The sequence below is a fragment of the Anarhichas minor genome, unplaced genomic scaffold (assembly GCF_050575085.1).
Source record: "Anarhichas minor isolate MPS153535 unplaced genomic scaffold, ASM5057508v1 ptg000017l, whole genome shotgun sequence".
NCBI classification, from domain to species: domain Eukaryota; kingdom Metazoa; phylum Chordata; class Actinopteri; order Perciformes; family Anarhichadidae; genus Anarhichas; species Anarhichas minor.
In genome coordinates, this window is record NW_027466463.1 from 8,270,537 (window position 1) to 8,288,486 (window position 17,950).

Below are 17,950 nucleotides of genomic sequence, written 5' to 3' on the forward strand. Positions count from 1 at the left end.
CAATGATAAATACGCAGCAACTGTATAACTGAAATCTTATGGGCAATGTAGCTTAGACATTTTTTTGGAATCCAAACACCAAAAGACAGACAAAGCATTAATGAAAACAAGCCATCCTTATAGTTATTATAAAATAAAAGAAATCATATAACATAGAATGCAGTGTGCCATAAAACTGCCAAAACATAATGAGTCATAAAAAATGTCATAGTCATTAACATGGCTAGAGAAGACTCGTCAGTCCGTTGTTCTTGTTGAACCACACAAAGACTACAATACACATTGCACTCTGGTGTTACAGTGGATGTTCTTGCAGAGATCACACAAACCCAACAACAGCAAGGTTTAGTTTGGACCTGTCAGCATCTTATTCACAGAATTATCGTTATGTTAATTAAAAAGTGTTGACCAGCTGCGGCTAAAAGTGAAAAGCTACCTCAATGTTTAGTCCACTAATCCTTGTTAATAATCAAAAGACATGAAGAACAGTTTCACTTTGATGGAACATTGGAACATTTGCATTTATTGTTGAATAGAATACATAGAGCATAGTATTCGCATTTCAAAGTTTTATTGTTATTTTCAAATTTACATTTCAAACTTTATTTGTAAATTTGAACCAAACACACCAGATTAACTGGCATGTGTGGTCCGTGGGAGGAAACCCACGCAGACATGGAAGAACAGAGGTGTTGATTTACCTTCTATACCTTTGAGTTACTATGAACCCTAAAGCTATAGAGGCAGGTGTTCTCCATGTGTCCCCAGTTGCTGGTGATCTGTAGCTTCACATATCTGAAGACCCCTATGTCTGGATTCTGGTCAGAGACAAGAGAGAGAAATGGATAAAGAGAGTCAGGCAATGTAACAGAGACACAAATGAAAGGATAGGACATCAGCGATAAAGAAGACATTTTGTTTTAATTCCAGATGTTCCTGGCATCTGTGTTGACCACATGGTCTTTGCATGTTTGTAATCTATAGTATTAATAGCAGCTCCACCTCTATCTCTAATAGTTAGTTTAACTACAGCTTGCAGCCATTAACATGGCAGGACGAGGTTTCATCCTCAGAAGAACAATAAATAGTTAAAGCTAATCTCTGTTTATTAAGCTTGTTGTGGAGAAATCTGGTAACCTCACAATGTTTTTGAATGTGACCGAATAACACGTTCATGGATGCTGTTCTGTCTAACTTATATCATACTCACGGGCAGTTCAAAGGTCTGAAGTGCTGCGCTGTCCTGATCGTAAACCAGTGTCCCCAGGTAGGTGCCTTCCTCATCCGTGGTGCTCATTCCCTGGAAGAGACAGAAAAGAAACGGAGATGAGCGGAGCCTTTTGTTGTGTATGACATGTCGAGGATGATGACAGAAAATGTCTGACTTACGTAGATTGAAAATTCCCTCGGTGCTCTTGAAATGTGTCCATCGGGGGACTGGCTCTTTGGGATGTGGCCGAGTGTCACGTGAGTGATGGAGACTGGGTGCGACAGGGAGACGAATAAATGCCCTTGGCTGCCTGCAAAGGACCAGCATTGTCCTGGAAGCAACGGTGACTGTCCCTAAGGGGGAGAGAATTTCATTTTGCAACTGTTACCTCCATGTTCTTTCATATTAAATACCAGAAGTTTCAAAAGTGTAATTACAGGACACTGTAAAGCAATGTGGCTGTAACTCCTACCTGGATCACTCTTCGTTGTGCTTTGGATAAATAGCACCCGAAGAATAGTCGATCCAATATTCCAGCTCCTTTGTTGCAATATGTGTCCGACGATAAGTGACGTAAAACTCTGGCTCCTGCATGCACACAAGTAAAGGACACACGTACAAAGTTAGAAATCAACCTCCGAACAAGTTCCACAATAAAGCACATGTATGAATAGTGATGAGACGATGATGAAGATGATGACGATGGCTCACCTAGCGATTCTAAGGCAAAGTTTGCCATCGTGTCTGCCACGGGAACAAGCGTGTTCGTCCACTGTTTGAGCATCTGCACCTCCTGCTGGACCTCTTTCAGTTGAATACACGTGTGTGTGTACTGTGTGAATCCTGAGGGACACAAAGCACTAAGTTAAGAAATGTCAGTTTGATGTGGGGAATGAAATAAAACCAGCTGACCCAGGATTTACATGTATACTAGAAATGATTGTGGCAAAAAGTTTAAAATCACTCACCAACAGCAAGAAGAAGCAGGAGCAGGAACCATGGGATCATCTGTGTCCTGTCAGTAGTGTTGATACTCGGTGTCCTGTCACTGGTGATGATACGGTGTGACCTGTATCTAGTGAAGACACTTGGTGTCCTGTCAGTGGTGTTGATACTCTGTGATCTTAGTTGGTTGGCAATAGACTCGTGGTGACCCGTTGATTCCTGGTCCATGGCAGTGTCTGTAGAGTCGTTCTCATTCATTGACTCAAGAGGATCTGCAGAGTCCATATGATATTGGCCCCTGCCGTGACCTTTCCTCCCCCGAAAGACCCTGAAAGATGCGACAGATGTTAGTAAGACTCATTCATGTGAAGATTTATACAATGCTAACTCCACAGCATACGTACAAGACACAATATGTGCACACAAACTTACCTGTACAAGTTCTCCCTGTAGGAAAGGGTTGGAGTTCCCTCCTCTGTGTAATAGCCAACCTCCTGCAGACGAACACTTTTCCTCAACACGGCTGGAAAAGGGTAGAAAGACAGAGAGGTGAATAGTCAGCAACACACAATGACGCAGCCAGAGACTTTTTTACGACAAATGGTGTATATTGTCACTATGAACAATAACGTAATGGAATTAATGACAGCTAGGAAATGCAATTAACAGCATACAGTATGTGCATTCGCCTTCCTTCTTCCTATGAGTAATACACAGCTAGAAGGTACATTAAACTATATAATACTAACATGAATAAAAACAAAAATAGGATAAAAGTATTGACATGTTTGTTGACTTGTACTGCCTGATCTTTCATGCTCTCTTCTTGATTGGCTTGTACACAAACATATTGCACAGAGAGTGAGTGACAGACGGACAAGTCAAGGCTTAAAGCGGTTCAGTCTCAAGTTTTAAGACATTTCATATGTCAAGTGTGCAGCATTGCTGGTAACTTACCTGTTCTTTGTGTGGTTTGAGGCTTTGTTTTCGTTCAAATTATGAACTTCTGTAAATGCTGCACATGAAGACGGAACCTAGCAACTGTGGAATTCTTCACGTCCATTTTGTTCACGTGCGTTCTTAAGGTCACATCTCACCTCTGACCTCTGCAATGTAAAGTTGCATCCACTCAGCCCGCAAAAGGCCTGAGATCAAGTCCACTTTTGCTTTACCTTTTAAGGACGAGAGCCCCCTTTAAAGGGGGCGGGGGGGTGGTGTACATGTGTACAATTCACTTTTGCGAAAGGAATAAAATAATAAAACAATAAATAAAAAGAACCTGTGTAACAAAGAGATTCTGGGCGAAACAACCATGGGAGCCATTTTACACACTGCAAAACACAATTATACATGAACTAAGATCATATCTGGAAGATATCTAGAAGATTTGCCACAAATTTGGCCAAAAATTGACGAACTGTGCTCTTTGGATGATCTCTCATCACGAAGCACGGATCGCACATGGTGGATGAGCACATCTAGCAGGCTCGTGATTCGACCCGGAAACGCACAGCGGCGTCCAAATTACTCTCTTTCAAACCGCTCAAAAGTTATGGGTATGCATGCCAACATCAGCCACAGGTCACGAGAAAAATAATTGGGTAAAAAAACTTACGTTTTGACGGTTTTGGCGATGAAAAACGGATTTATTCCAGCGGATTTCGGAGCAGCTCTGTCCTCCATGTTGTGCTGCATGCCTGTGAGTGAGATCAATGCGCTGGCGGAATGAATGACAAAATGGCAGACGATTCTGTGGGGTGGAGCAATCCATGTAGAGAGGGGGGTTTGCCCTGCATTTTGCGATTTTTAGTCAGTAAAGAGAAACGGAGATTCTCCAACACCCCCGCATGGCTCCCGTTGGACTATCCCACATCTAAAATGGTCTCACACTTGTAAATCGGCCGATCACAGGCCTTACCAGTGTCACATAGACACACATTATGAGCCAGTTATTGTTATGAATGACAGATATGACACATCATAACTGCTCAAAATTATTCAAAATGGTATCAAACTGATTTATTAGGATTATTGAACACTCAGTGATAAGAAAAGTGAATATATAGTTAATATTTAGTTATATAGTATATAAAATTAGAATACAGCAATGCAACTGCTGCTTCCAAAAATGAGAATTTTGCATGCCTTTGCTTGGTTTATGCTTTTTTTTTATGCTGGCCTGCTTTACTCAATCAAAGTCAAATCAGTTTAGAGACTGTAAAACCTGTTGTGCTATGACTTTGGCTATGCCATTAACATTTTTAGGCCTTATTTCAAGTAATATTTTAGACACAAGTGCTTTTTTTCAGGCGAAACTGCAACTTTTTCAATTTGAGCTGTGCCATATGTGAAAATATGTTATTAACCAGTAACATATACACAATATTTACACATATCAGCACATCTTCCAAGTGTTACCTGTATTATACAATCAAACAATTATTAAAATAGACCTTGTAGTTGCAGAAATACACTCTCTTTAGTATGGGTATGCAATTTTCGACCAGAGGCCTAAAAATAGGGCCAGTCTTAAAGAGGTTTTAATTAACGGACACACACGCACAGACATCAGCAAAAAAAAACATATTCACTCTTTTACAGATTAAAATGCTCATCAAAGTGTGTAACATGTCAGAATAAATTCACACCACTGGGTTTCTACAGATCTTCTATTTGTTTTCTGTTCACTGTTTGTATGAAGCCTAATATAATTTGTTCATTAAATACTCGTAGTCATCACACAGCAGCAGAGTCCATGAGTGCGTCTCCAGTTCTTTGCATGCAGGCGTCATGCGGACTGAAATCTTTATTATTCTAACTCAAGCGTTCTTCTGGTTAAAGCTAGGAGCTTGTATGAGTCCCATAGAACTCTATAATCATGCAGGAGAGAGATATTCATATATATCAAAACAAGTTGCCCACATTAACTCCACTTGAAGACTTTGCACTTTACTCTTATGTTAATGATGGATTTAAAGTGTTATGTCGTGCATGTGATGGTGGATTACTGTTAGAAAAATTCACGCGAGACTGGTGTAAAAATCATCAATCATGGACATTTATTCTTGCAAGAAGGAACAGAGTTGAAACACAAACAAGTTGTCTCATCAAGGCGGCTCAAAGGTCTGCCTCTGAGCTCCAAACATTTATACTTGTAAACCAGTGGTGGGCCGTCAGGGCCTGCAAGGCCTAAACAGAATCACAAAGCTATATCTATTTTATAATTTAATATTTTTTCTTGTCATTAAGATGGTGATGGTGGGTCCCACAGCCAGACCAGCTGAGAACCACATTCATGATAAGACATCTGCCACTAAGGAAAACACACACACACACACACACACACACACTGCGCTCACACAGCATTATTATCACCAAGTCTGGTACAACACTTTAAACAATTTGTTCTAGCCTTAGGGTCACTTTCTCATAATCAGTAAGTCATGGTAGCAAATCAACAAGGCGTAAGTATTGACGTCTCTACAGGTTTATTATGGCTTATTTAGGGTAAACAGCTTGAGATGTTCTTTCGACCGTCAGCTGCTTCTTGATAGTCTTAACATTTGCTGAGAGACCTAGTGCGAGTGAAAGTTCACACAAGCAAAGAGTTTTAAACACTTACAGAGGACATGAGCTTCTGTTTAAAGGCATAACATGCACTGATTATTAAATGCATAGTAATTAGTCATTTCGATTTTTCCCCAACAATTACCATTAAGCAAAACACCTGAGTGGGCCTTCCACTAAGACCTAATATTGTGGACTTTGTTGTCTTTTAGAGAATCCCCGTTTTATGATTTCTATTATTTTTGTTTCTATTGGCCTCCTGGTGCATATTTCTAAATAAGGTTGTGTGTAATCAGATTAGTCCAGGAGTCCTGGTTGGGTTCTGGGTTTGAGGGCAACACATGGCCCCTTTGGAATAAGATAAAGAAGAGAGAGAGGCTCTTCAGACTGGTTTGTCTTGCATCTCAGTTGATCAGTGCAATCAAGGCCAGGGCATTTGCTTGCTGCATTTGCACAGACATGCACTACTCTATGTATTCAGCCTGAGCCTGTGTCAGGCCGTACCTTTTGACAGATGTGCCCCGGTTGTGGACTTACCATAACTGTATATTTCTAACCGTAGACAGACTGTAGTCACATCACTGGAGCCAACGTAAATGAATCAGATCTTTGATTTTTTTTAATTTTACAACAGATTGGTATTTCTGTTATAAAGAAAACATCTGGGAGAAAAATAACACTTGAATGTACACGTAACCAAAAACACTTGACATACAGTCGGTTAGAGGAAGATAGTGGTGTAATCCTTCATCTGGTTCACCTCTTGATGCATTCAGTTTGCAGGGACCGGGACGGGAAATACAGTATAAATAAATACAAAAACACATCCGGTGTCTGATCCGTTGCAATGATCACCTTGTTGAGGTTAATTATATCCACAGAGCAGCAAAACGGGCTGACACGGTGATCTGGGGTTCTTATGTGTTGCCACGTCACTGAATGAAAACAAGTGATAATTTACAGTCCAATATCAGTTTCACATTTTTCTCCACCAGTAACAGACCGTTATTCATTTTCTTCAATACAGTTTTTGTTGAGGTAAAAGACGTTAAACTGCAAAATGAAGGGCACTGAAAACACAGGACACCAGATTATGTTCGACCTCGTAAAGAGGTTCAGGACTGATCGGGGGGGGCAGTTTAAGGAAGTGATGGGGTCCGGGAAGGAGACTTCAACTGTATTCTCACACAGTATTAAAACATCGTCTTTCTGTACATTAGGAAATGTCTGTGATGGCTGAAAGAACATGGACACTAAAACGGACCCCTAAATGCTCTTGTTAGATATAAAGTAATCCGCGATGTTCAAGTTAGGCTACGTTTGCTTAATTTACTTTCATGTTGGATCCACTCACAGGGTCAAACTGGCCCATGCACTTATGTGATTGACTACATTTCCAATAATGCCTTTCAACAATCCCTAGAAAACAGCTGCGTCAACTACATGCTGCTTTCAAAACTGTAATCTAGATAAAGAGATCTCGCTGCTGTGCCTTGTAGACACGACAGTAACTCCTCGTGGCCACTGGGGGGGGCAAAGTATACGAGTAAATACATTAATGATGCGTGTTTCCTTTGGATCCATATGCTCATTGCACGTATACTAAACAAATGGACCCGGCGATGCAGCAAACAGCAGTATTTACCAGTTCAAGGTGAAGTGTAAATAACATCGGGGCAGGCTGAATGTATGACAGTGGGTTGACTACAGCTGATTATCGGCATGTAGTGTGCAACACAACGCTCAAGACAGTTTGAAGAGCTGCAAAAACAAGCTTAGTGTGTTTCTAACGTTTGACTCTGAATCACAGCAGCGTACAGTACCTCCAAGAACGCTACGGACTGACAAATGACCGTATTAGAATCATCTTACCGAAGACCAGGTCCCATCATTGCATCAACTGACAACATTTAACTCTTTGAGGTATATCGTCACACTTCTTCAGTCCAAACTGTGTGTGCTAATGCAGATGATGGGACAGACACTAAACAGCATCTACATTCTTCTTCCCACACAATCCTGACCACCCGGTGCCCCCCCCCCTCCTCTGAAAATCCCTTCTCCTCCACATGTTCGTTCCACCGCCTCACTGCAGCTCCTTCATCCTGTTGAGAGCGGAGCCTGCCTGGAACCATTCGATCTGCGTCTCGTTAAAGCTGTGGATCAGTTCCAAGGTCTCCTCGCTGCCGTCGCCGTGCTTCACGACTGCCGTGAGATGCTGAGGAGAACGGGAGGGAGAGGAGAGGTTCTCAATGCGGCCGCTATTCATGAACAGCTGGAGAAAAGGTTACAGCAAGCAAGCCATTTTTCAGCTGTAATGCCCGCTTACCTTTCCTGGAGCGAAGGTTTTGAGTCCTCTGATGGAGACCTTGTCATCGGGGCGGATCTTGTCATAGTCCGATGGGTTGCTAAACGTCAGTGGCAGCACACCCTGCTTCTTCAAGTTGGTTTCTGAGGACGGGAGGGAGACAGGTTTGTTATAATTGAATGTGTAAGATTTCACACAGTCCTAACTTCAGACAAAAACAACCATTACTTTACACAAATACAAGAAAAACTACAAAAATGACTGGACATCCAAGACTCCTCTTCACATGTCGAATCTTAAGACAGTATCCCCGTCTCTAGCGGGTGTTGTGCAGTACCGTGAATTCTGGCGAAGCTCTTGACAATGATGGCTCTTCCTCCCAGGTGCCTGGGCTCCAGGGCGGCGTGCTCTCTGCTGGAGCCCTCGCCGTAGTTGTCATCACCGACCACGACCCAGGACACACCGTTGGCCTGTGCACAACAGGAAGGACAAAGGGTTAACGGGAGTCCCGCTGTAGATACCTATGGTGTAGGTTTTGATGTTAAGTGTTTACAGCGTGGTTCACCAGCAACAATAACAATGCAGCATTGCATTTGAAGAGACAATGCTAGCAAAGTGAAAAAAAAATACCATTAGCCAGTATTTATGGAGGCCCACTCCAAGTCTCCGAATCCAAATTTAAAACCAATACAATGCTAACAAACAAGGAAACCCGATGGAATGTGTAGATGTGCTGCCAAAGAGCAGCTTTGGCCCAATAATCCAGCTCCTGCACCCTTTTTTCACCTTGTAGTGGCGGGCCACGTCGGGGACTCCTCCGTACTCCCCCGTCAGGTAGTTCTTGAGCTTGTTGATGGCGTCATTCTCGCTGTTGACGGCACCGATCAGCATGTTGTTGGAGATGTTATCCAGGTGACCGCGGAACTTCAGCCAAGGTCCCGCAGCGCTGATGTGGTCTGTGGTGCATTTGCCCTTCACCTGTGGAGGCAGCAAATAGACACAGGTGCAGTGAGAAGGTTTAAAGACTAACTGCTGCAGGGGTTGGGTGCCATTTCAAAAAAAAAAAGATCAGACCTTGATTAGGACCTTCATGTCCTCGAGATCACTTCCGCTCCACTTGTCAAAGGGCTCGAGCAGCTGTAGCCGGTTGCTCTCGGGGCTGACGTCCACCCTGATGCTGGTGCCGTCGGGGGGCGGGTGCTGGTACGTGTCCTGGCCTGGGTCAAAGTCCTTGGCGGGTAGTTCATCCCCGTAGGGGGGGTCCAGCTTGAACTTCTCGCCGTTGGCGGCTGTAAAGTAATCCGTCTCTGGGTTGAAGTTTAACGTGCCGGCGATTGAAAGGGCAGTGACAATCTGGGGACGAAGAGGAGATGGAAATGTGAGTCGTGTGTACAATAACTAGCCAAGTGTGCAGTGCGGATCTAGTGAGTTTACCTCAGGGGAGGTAACAAAGGCGTGGGTCGCAGGGTTAGCATCGTTCCTGGCAGTGAAGTTTCTGTTAAAGGACGTGACGATTGTGTTCTTCTCTCCCTTTTTCACATCCTGCCTGAATGCAAAACACACACACACACACACATATTAACTCAAAGGAAACACAAGTGGAATTGAACTCTCTGGACACTGTAGGTCATGTTACAAACACTTACCTGTCCCACTGTCCAATGCATGGTCCACATGCGTTGGCCAGGACCACCCCTCCAACATCACCAAGGATCTTTGACTACAGGAAGACGCAAACACATCTGAGCTTATATTATCAGCGTGGCGGAGGTGCAACTCTTTAGTGCTCAAACACTCACGTATCCATCCCTCTCAATGGTGGCACGAATCTGCTCGGAGCCAGGGGTGACCGTGAACTGAGCTTTGCACGTCAGGCCTTTATCCAGAGCCTGCTTGGCCACAGAGGCGGCGCGGCCCATGTCCTCGTAGCTGGAGTTGGTACAGCTGCCGATCAGACCTAAAACAGGGGGAAAGGAGCCAGAGAGCATCTCGCTGAAGACGCTTTCGCCCACATTCTGACATGTAGCAGGAGTCAGACCAAAAACTGTGCAGCCTGTCCACCGCTGGTCACTTCTTACCAACTTTCACCTCCAGCGGCCAGCCGTTCTTCGCAGCAACAGCACCTATTTCAGACACTGGGTGAGCCAGGTCGGGGGTGAAGGGCCCGTTAATGTGAGGCTTCAGCTAGAAAAAGAAGAACACAACGTTGACGTTACTCGAGTCATTCTCAAACAAACCTCTCTCTCTGTAATTAAAGCAGGCAAGTGAACCTCTCACTTGTGCCGTTCAGGCATGTTTAATTATAAATGGTGCCATGTGTATTTGGAGATGTCGAAGAAAACTCTGAGAGCATTCGGATAGATCACGTTCTTCCAGCTTTGGTAACTGACGCTCAGAGGAGTCATATCCCCATCCAGACCTGGATCTAAGGTCCTACAACTTTCCCGACTTCACAGAACTAAAAAGGAAAGTTCAAATGTTCTGTGGTCAGAATAGATGAAAATAGTATAAACAGTCTGGTTTATAGCGGGCTACAAAAACACTTTCTAATGCAAATCCACATTCAGGTTTGCTCATAAATCACCAGAGCAGAGACCTTTATTTCATGTCACTCTCTACGTGTATTCTCCGGACGCTCTACGCGCTTTAAAGCACCCAATGAAGGCAGAGAGAAAAGTGCAGACCTCGTCCAGGTTGAGCTCGATGAGCTCGTCGTACTCGCAGCCTTCATCTGGCACCAACAAGTCGGAGAATTCGTCAGACAGGGCAGCGATCTCTGGGAAGACACAAGAGGAGTGTTGAGACACTAACAAGACACCGAGCTTTCATTTATACCAGGCGGGTTTTCCATGAAGATAGGCACCGACATACACGCAGTTTAGAATTCCAGAACAGATATCTGCTGATTACTCGCATCCGGCTTTCATTTGTAAGGAGGTGAAATGGTTTATAGGTGCAGATCTAATGCAAGCATCTATGATTTTGTGCAGTTTGGGTTTCTCTGACAGTTGACGCCGGACGGAGGGAACAGATACAGTTTGATGGAGGGAGATGAGAAGTGACAGTGATCCTGGCCCAGATGGAACTTCAGGACATTACCTACTTCATCTAAAACAAAAGCTTTTTGTGTTTATCGTCTATGGATTGTATAATGGTATTTTCTTCCCTCGTCTCTACGCAAAGTAATACGTTATTACTTTAATTAATATTGGATGACCAAAAGCCTGAACATACGTTCACGTCCCGTCTTCTCCAGGTACGTCTTCATGCGGTGGTTGTAGGGAAACACAGAGGTCGTGGCTCCAATCTCTGCTCCCATGTTGCAAATGGTGGCCATACCTGCACACAATGAAAACACATATGAGACAAACAGCTATGAAGAAAAATAAAAAAACACTTTTTTTTTTTTTTTTACTGACCAGTGCAGGAAATGGAGTCAACTCCTGGTCCGTGGTATTCTACGATGGCCCCAGTGCCGCCCTTCACCGTCAGGATGCCAGCCACCTTCAGGATGACATCCTTAGGAGACGTCCAGCCTGAGAGAGTACCGGTCAACTTCACACCGATCACCTTTTAAGGAAGAGACGGGTGAATTAATCGTGGGAAGAAAGTTCAGAGGCAGAAAGAAACACAACTACGGTTGAGAAAGAAAACACAGGAAAAGTGTGACTGGAAACAAAAGTCAAAAGACGAGACGGTCAACAGAATGTGTGCAACATATTGTATTCCGCTCACCTTGGGGCACTTGAGCTCCCAGGCGATTCCTGCCATGACGTCCACAGCGTCTGCTCCTCCGACGCCAATGCAAATGGAACCGAGCCCGCCGCCGTTTGGTGTGTGGGAATCTGTGCCAATGAGCATCACTCCTGGGTAGGCGTAGTTCTCCAGGATGATCTGTTTTTGTGCGAAATCGGAACGTTGCCGTGCTAAAATTACAGTAGCTTGTCGTTTTCTAGGCACTGCATCCAAACTTCAGTGGTAATACCTGATGGATGATTCCAGAGCCCGGTTTCCAGAAGCCAACTCCATATTTTGCCCCAGCGCTGGACAGGAAGTCGTAGACCTCGTGGTTGACTTCCTGGGATGAGAACCATGATGAGAACGCAAGTGAACAAGTGATCACTTTTGAGAGATTAGCAGAATTACAGTATACAAATAGGATCCCTCACCTTCGCTCTGGCCAGATCCTTCACCCCTCCGGTCTGAGCCTCGATCAGATGGTCACAGTGAATGGTGGAGGGCACGGCCACCTTGGGCAGGCCGCTGCTGATGAACTGGAGCATCGCCATCTGGGCCGTGGCGTCCTGCATGGCCACGCGGTCGGGACGTAGCCGCAGGTAGGTGCGACCGCGGTCGATCTCCTGTTTGTGGGGGTCATCGAGGTGGCCGTACACGATCTTCTCCGACAGGGTGAGCGGCCGGTTGAGCCTGGACAGAAAAATTAAACAACATTCTATTTGTAGTAAGATGCTGCTGCAACATTAGAGGAAGATTCAGCAAGGAACCGGTCAGACGATGACAGCTACAACATAAAAACAAATAAATAAATTAGCTAAAGAAGAATACAAGTGAGAAGATAAACCGAAGGTCAGGCTGACAGACGAGAGTTGGCGATATAGGTGAATAGAAACCAGTAAATACAGCTGGTGGTTGCTATGGTTTTCTGCTGCTGTAAGAAGCTGCAGAGTTGTGCAACACCACACACACACACACACACACACACACACCGCATTCAGCCCTTTGGGCCGGTCTTCGTCCTTGCCAGAGGAGTGACATTGGACCGGGCTTTAGAGCGATAACGGCCTCCTGTTATTGTGACAACCTTGAGCAGGAAGTGAAGGATGCGATTAGAAACGTGGTGGTTTGTGTCTGTCTCGCTGCTGAACATGCCCGTGATGATATTAGCAGCGCTGCAGTGGCGGCTGGTTCGTGGTTCCCGGGGCGCGTCGGAAAAAAGCACGCGCTGACAGGAAATGTGCGAGGACCAGTTTGTTTCTGCAGGTGTCTTAAATGTGGATATATTTGGTTCTTCTGTGTTTTCTCAGACACGCCTACACACTTTCCATATTTTCAATACAGACGCAGATTAAAACGCATATACGCACACCCACATGCATATAGATATGTATGCTATTCTTCATTTTACCAACGACTCTTTAGATTTAGTCTTAGTCCTGAGATCAGAAGGCTGCGTAAATATTAGTCCGATTTCGTATGTGATTTGTATTCTATCGCCTGTAGGAGTGAAACCTGTGACTTTCTCAGACTGGGAGAAGATTGACGGTGTGGAGACGAGGAGGGGGGAAGCCGTTGGGAAACCCAGAGAAAAACTTCTGACTGTGGAGGAAATGCTGCAGGTGGCTCGAAGTTAACTGAACACTAGAAACACTGCACTCTGAGTGACTGTTGCAGTGTAAAACCAACAGGTACCATACCGATGGGGATCAATGACATGAAAATAAATGGCATTATGAAGCACTCAACATGGACTTAATTCACATTGTGCTGTCGTTTTCCACAACTGTATCGATCTACGGCGCTGAAAGACTGAGCGGTGGCTTCTTGTGGCACTAACCTAAAAAAGACCTCTAATGGATGCTAATAATAATGAGCTATTGTGTATTGTATTATATATTTTGTATGTATGCTAAAGAGTAAAAAAACGATGTGGTCGCTGAATTATCTTTTGCATTCACATTTCATGTAAGGATATTTGAATATCTTTTATACAAAATAAAACCTCAATTATGTCCTTTTATTCCCGTCTTGGAGTAGCATTCATAAGAATTATTCATTTGGAAAAAAAATGCTTGTGTGTCTCACTTTATAATAATTCATCATGTCAGCAGTTAGAACTGTTAATATTAAATATAATAGCACACAGTTATTTTGGCAGCAGTTTCAAATTTCCTTTTGTTAGACTGCTGAAGTCATGAAGGATGCCCACCTTCACGTCTGACCAGCAGATCACCACAGAGAATACACAGTGAATAGTGAAATACACCTTTGACTTCATCCTTGAAGTTTTTGTTTTTATTAGTTCGTCCATCAACTTCTTCCTGGGAGGAAGTTACCAGACGACACTGTTCATCACAAGTCTGTGAGGCAGACGCTGGAGGACGTCTCAAGGTAGACGCACCCTCGGCATCCTGAACGGGATTGGCCGCCTCGCAGATCGATCACGTGGCTCCGACTCCTCTCGGACTCTGCCGTCTGGAGTCGACCCTTGCCGAGCACGCAGGCCCACAGCCGACCAACTGCACACAAGACAGGGTTGTGTGTGTGTGTGGAATATGGATGTGTCAAACCTCAATAGAGATGGGTGTGCCGGGGTATCTCCTGTAGAAAACAGCTCTGAGGTTGAACTCGGGGTTTCCCTCCGCCTTGAAAACTTGCATCCTGATGGTGTCATTCTCACACCGCACTATGGCATACACATCTGGAGCTGTGGATCACAACACACACAATACAGCAGGGTGTAAAGAAGGAACAAGAGAAGAACAAAGACAGTGCCCTCTTCACCCGTCTGTTTGGGAAGGCCGAGTCCTGAAGCCCTGCGGAGGTGGACTGTGGTCACCAGAGTGGGTTGAGGTAGAAAACACTGGAAGACAGAGGGAGATGGCAAATCCTCCCCTCAATTCCCTACACACACAAAAAAGATGGAACGAAAGGAGGATGAGCGTGAGGATTGAAGATGAACAAAGCTCAGTTCAATCTGAGAAAAGTACTGTTCCTGTAAAAGTGAAAGAAATTGTCCACAATATTTTCATATTTTGAGTTTCTTTGTTTTTTTTATTATTTGTTCCCACTTTATTTGTTTTTTCTCATTCCCAACAGTTTTGTTGCATCATTTGTCATTTTTGGTTTTCTTTTTCAGAGTATAAACATATTGTGAGAATACTTGGAACATCTACGTCACGCACTCTTGCAATAAGGTATATAAATATTGAAATAAATACGCTGTATATTTGCAAACTACAACACCATAATGATTTCATCTTTACTATATGAATATTTTACATTTGTTGTTTCAAACATTGCCCTAAAATCCATTGGGAAGCACATGAAGCAGTTTCCATTTCTCACAGCAGAAAAACAGGTGTGGTCGGAATACAAATTTAAAACGAACTAAAACAAGGATGTCACGTTATTTTGACGTAGCAAGTGTTTTTGCCATTATCAAACATGCACACACACAAACATCGGTGACATGGGAATGGCAGAAGAGGCGTAGCAGGAAGCGTTCTGTGATGCCCGGCAGGAAGGTGGTGGGCAGCACGACGTAGTGCCCTGGAGCCAGAGTCCCTGGCCATATCCCAATGTCCCCCCTAAACCCTCAAACCCTGAACCCTCAAGGACTTACTGACGTCACCTGGTAAGTGGTTGAGTGTGAGAGACTGTCAGGGTTTGAAATGGTGGAAATAGGAATGGGACAGCACTTTGCTGCAACATATCACGTTACCATGAAAACAAGAAATATGATGTATAATTGTGGGTATTTATTTTATACTTTGTACTCCCTGATTTGAACGTCTTCCTGGCTCTTTTCTCACAAGATGAGAGGTAACTTCATATAATCTATTTACTCGTTTTATCAAAACAGCTTCGATGAATAAATAAATAAATATCTTCTGATTTCATGTTTATTTTTTGTTCCATCTTTAACCCTTAATGTTTCTGAGTAAATTTAATAAGACAGGCTGAACACACGTGAGCCATCCTCTGTCTAGTAGACTCCCTGTCTCAGTGACGTGAAGAACATATGACAATGATACAGGCCAATATCACAGTATGAATGTGAATATACATGGATACATTTTGATTATGGATATGATTGATTTTACACAAATATCATTTAAGACTGTTGAAGAAATCATTCAAGTCCAGTTTAGAAGTTGCTGTGGTGAGTTTGTTAAGCATGCCGGCAAACTGGCAGACAGAGCAGACAGAGCAGATCTGAGCCGATGGGTTGACATCGAAAAAATGAAGCATTTTATACAGGGAGCCAGAGCAGTGGTTAGACTATTATGTAAATACGAGGAAACGGAGGTAAGTGGGAGACTATGACAAAGGGCAAGAAGGGGGGCATTCACATTCAGACCTGCAGGAAGGACACACAGTTGGCATTTGGTCATTCAAGGGGCCGACACAGCAGGGGGCCTGAAGTAGCACCTAGGCTAGGAAGTCTGGCCACAATGTGAATTCCTCATCAAGACACAAATACATTTTTCTCCCACACAGGCTGCCAATATGTTGGCCAACATATGCATTAACCTTTTAAATAAACAATGAAATTTCCACTTGACAACCTTGTATTGTAATGCCTTTAGTTTCATAAGAAATTCATATTGTTTTGAGATGAAATGAAATCAAGTAGCTGCAGATTTTTACCCAGAAGGAGAATCAACTTATTGATCAATTTGAGAATTTTCTTGAGTAACAAGTTTGGTGTCATGATCATCAAAATTTGTGTTTTGTTGTACCTTGGGCAACTGAAAAACGAGTTATTTTGTGCCTCTACCGATAGCTGCGCTTTACTTCCCATGTCACTTTTACTGCATTTAAGTGAATATTTCAGAAATTTTAACATAAAGTTGGAATGCCTGGGTGTATGCCTGCTGAGGAGACTGAGGTCTTTTGGAGTGCAGGGAGCACTCCTGAGGACCTTCTTTGACTCTGTGGTATCAACCATATTTTATGGAGTGGCCTGCTGGGGCAGCAGCATCTCAACAGCGGACAGGAAGAGACTAAACAAACTCATGAAGGTCAGCAGTGTGCTGGGGTGTCCACTGGATACGGTGGGAGACAGGAGGATGATGGCTAAGATATCATCCCTGATGAACACCTCCCACCCCATGGCAGCTCCTTCAGCCACTGGCTGATTCAACCCCGGTGTGTGAAGGGGAGGTACTGCAGGTCCTTCCTGCTGCTGTCAGGCTGCACAACCAGCTTCCATCACAAGAAAAATTTGCACTGTATAAATATTCCGTGCTGTAAAAAAAATGTCTGTATATATAATATTTTTAGTTATTGTGGATTTTTACTTGTTTAATATTAGTTACCATTTATACTTGTTTTTACCTTGACTCTTGTTTCCACCATTTACTATGCTGCTGTAATCCTGTACATTTTTCCACTGCGGGACTACAGTACATAATCAAATCCCAGGATGCACTTTGTCCGACCCCATTCGTCTTCCCCTCCCCAGAGACATAAGTAAACCAAAATATCATTAAAAAAAAGTTTTATTCAAAACAGATAGAAAAGTACAGACAAGCAGAAAGACGCTACTGTTTAGCTACCGCCGTCGGCCAGCAGGGAGCCGTTGCCCTTGGACGCCAGGCCGCCGTCGGCCAGCAGGGAGCCGTTGCCCTTGGACGCCAGGCCGCCGTCGGCCAGCAGGGAGCCGTTGCCCTTGGACGCCAGGCCGCCGTCGGCCAGCAGGGAGCCGTTGCCCTTGGACGCCAGGCCGCCGTCGGCCAGCAGGGAGCCGTTGCCCTTGGACGCCAGGCCGCCGTCGGCCAGCAGGGAGCCGTTGCCCTTGGACGCCAGGCCGCCGTCGGCCAGCAGGGAGCCGTTGCCCTTGGACGCCAGGCCGCCGTCGGCCAGGAGGGAGCCGTTGCCCTTGGACGCCAGGCCGCCGTCGGCCAGGAGGGAGCCGTTGCCCTTGGACGCCAGGCCGCCGTCGGCCAGGAGGGAGCCGTTGCCCTTGGACGCCAGGCCGCCGTCGGCCAGGAGGGAGCCGTTGCCCTTGGACGCCAGGCCGCCGTCGGCCAGGAGGGAGCCGTTGCCCTTGGACGCCAGGCCGCCGTCGGCCAGGAGGGAGCCGTTGCCCTTGGACGCCAGGCCGCCGTCGGCCAGGAGGGAGCCGTTGCTTTCAACAAGAACCTTTAGGTAGAGAGCTGATGCCGCAACATCCA

At 44.7% G+C, this 17,950-nt stretch overlaps 1 protein-coding gene and 1 long non-coding RNA gene across 2 annotated transcripts; both read right to left on the minus strand.

Moving 5' to 3' along the window:
• Window positions 1-677: 677 nt before the first annotated feature.
• LOC142951245 (uncharacterized) lies at window positions 678-1,865 on the minus strand. Its single transcript, XR_012954564.1, has 3 exons — window positions 1,683-1,865; window positions 1,211-1,563; window positions 678-818 (listed from the first exon to the last, which is right to left on the minus strand). It is a non-coding gene; the product is annotated as an uncharacterized LOC142951245 (long non-coding RNA).
• A 4,458-nt stretch (window positions 1,866-6,323) lies between these two features.
• LOC142951263 (aconitate hydratase, mitochondrial-like) lies at window positions 6,324-16,887 on the minus strand. The gene is made up of 18 exons (XM_076092758.1): window positions 16,788-16,887; window positions 14,339-14,475; window positions 14,170-14,255; window positions 12,200-12,503; window positions 12,016-12,108; window positions 11,766-11,924; window positions 11,450-11,600; window positions 11,265-11,369; window positions 10,715-10,806; window positions 10,109-10,214; window positions 9,830-9,987; window positions 9,677-9,750; window positions 9,465-9,576; window positions 9,105-9,383; window positions 8,817-9,008; window positions 8,368-8,500; window positions 8,052-8,173; window positions 6,324-7,940 (listed from the first exon to the last, which is right to left on the minus strand). The coding sequence occupies exons 1-18, from the start codon at window positions 16,885-16,887 to the stop codon at window positions 7,809-7,811; spliced, it is 2,535 nt and encodes an 844-aa protein (XP_075948873.1). The 3' UTR covers window positions 6,324-7,808.
• Between the last annotated feature and the right edge of the window lie 1,063 nt (window positions 16,888-17,950).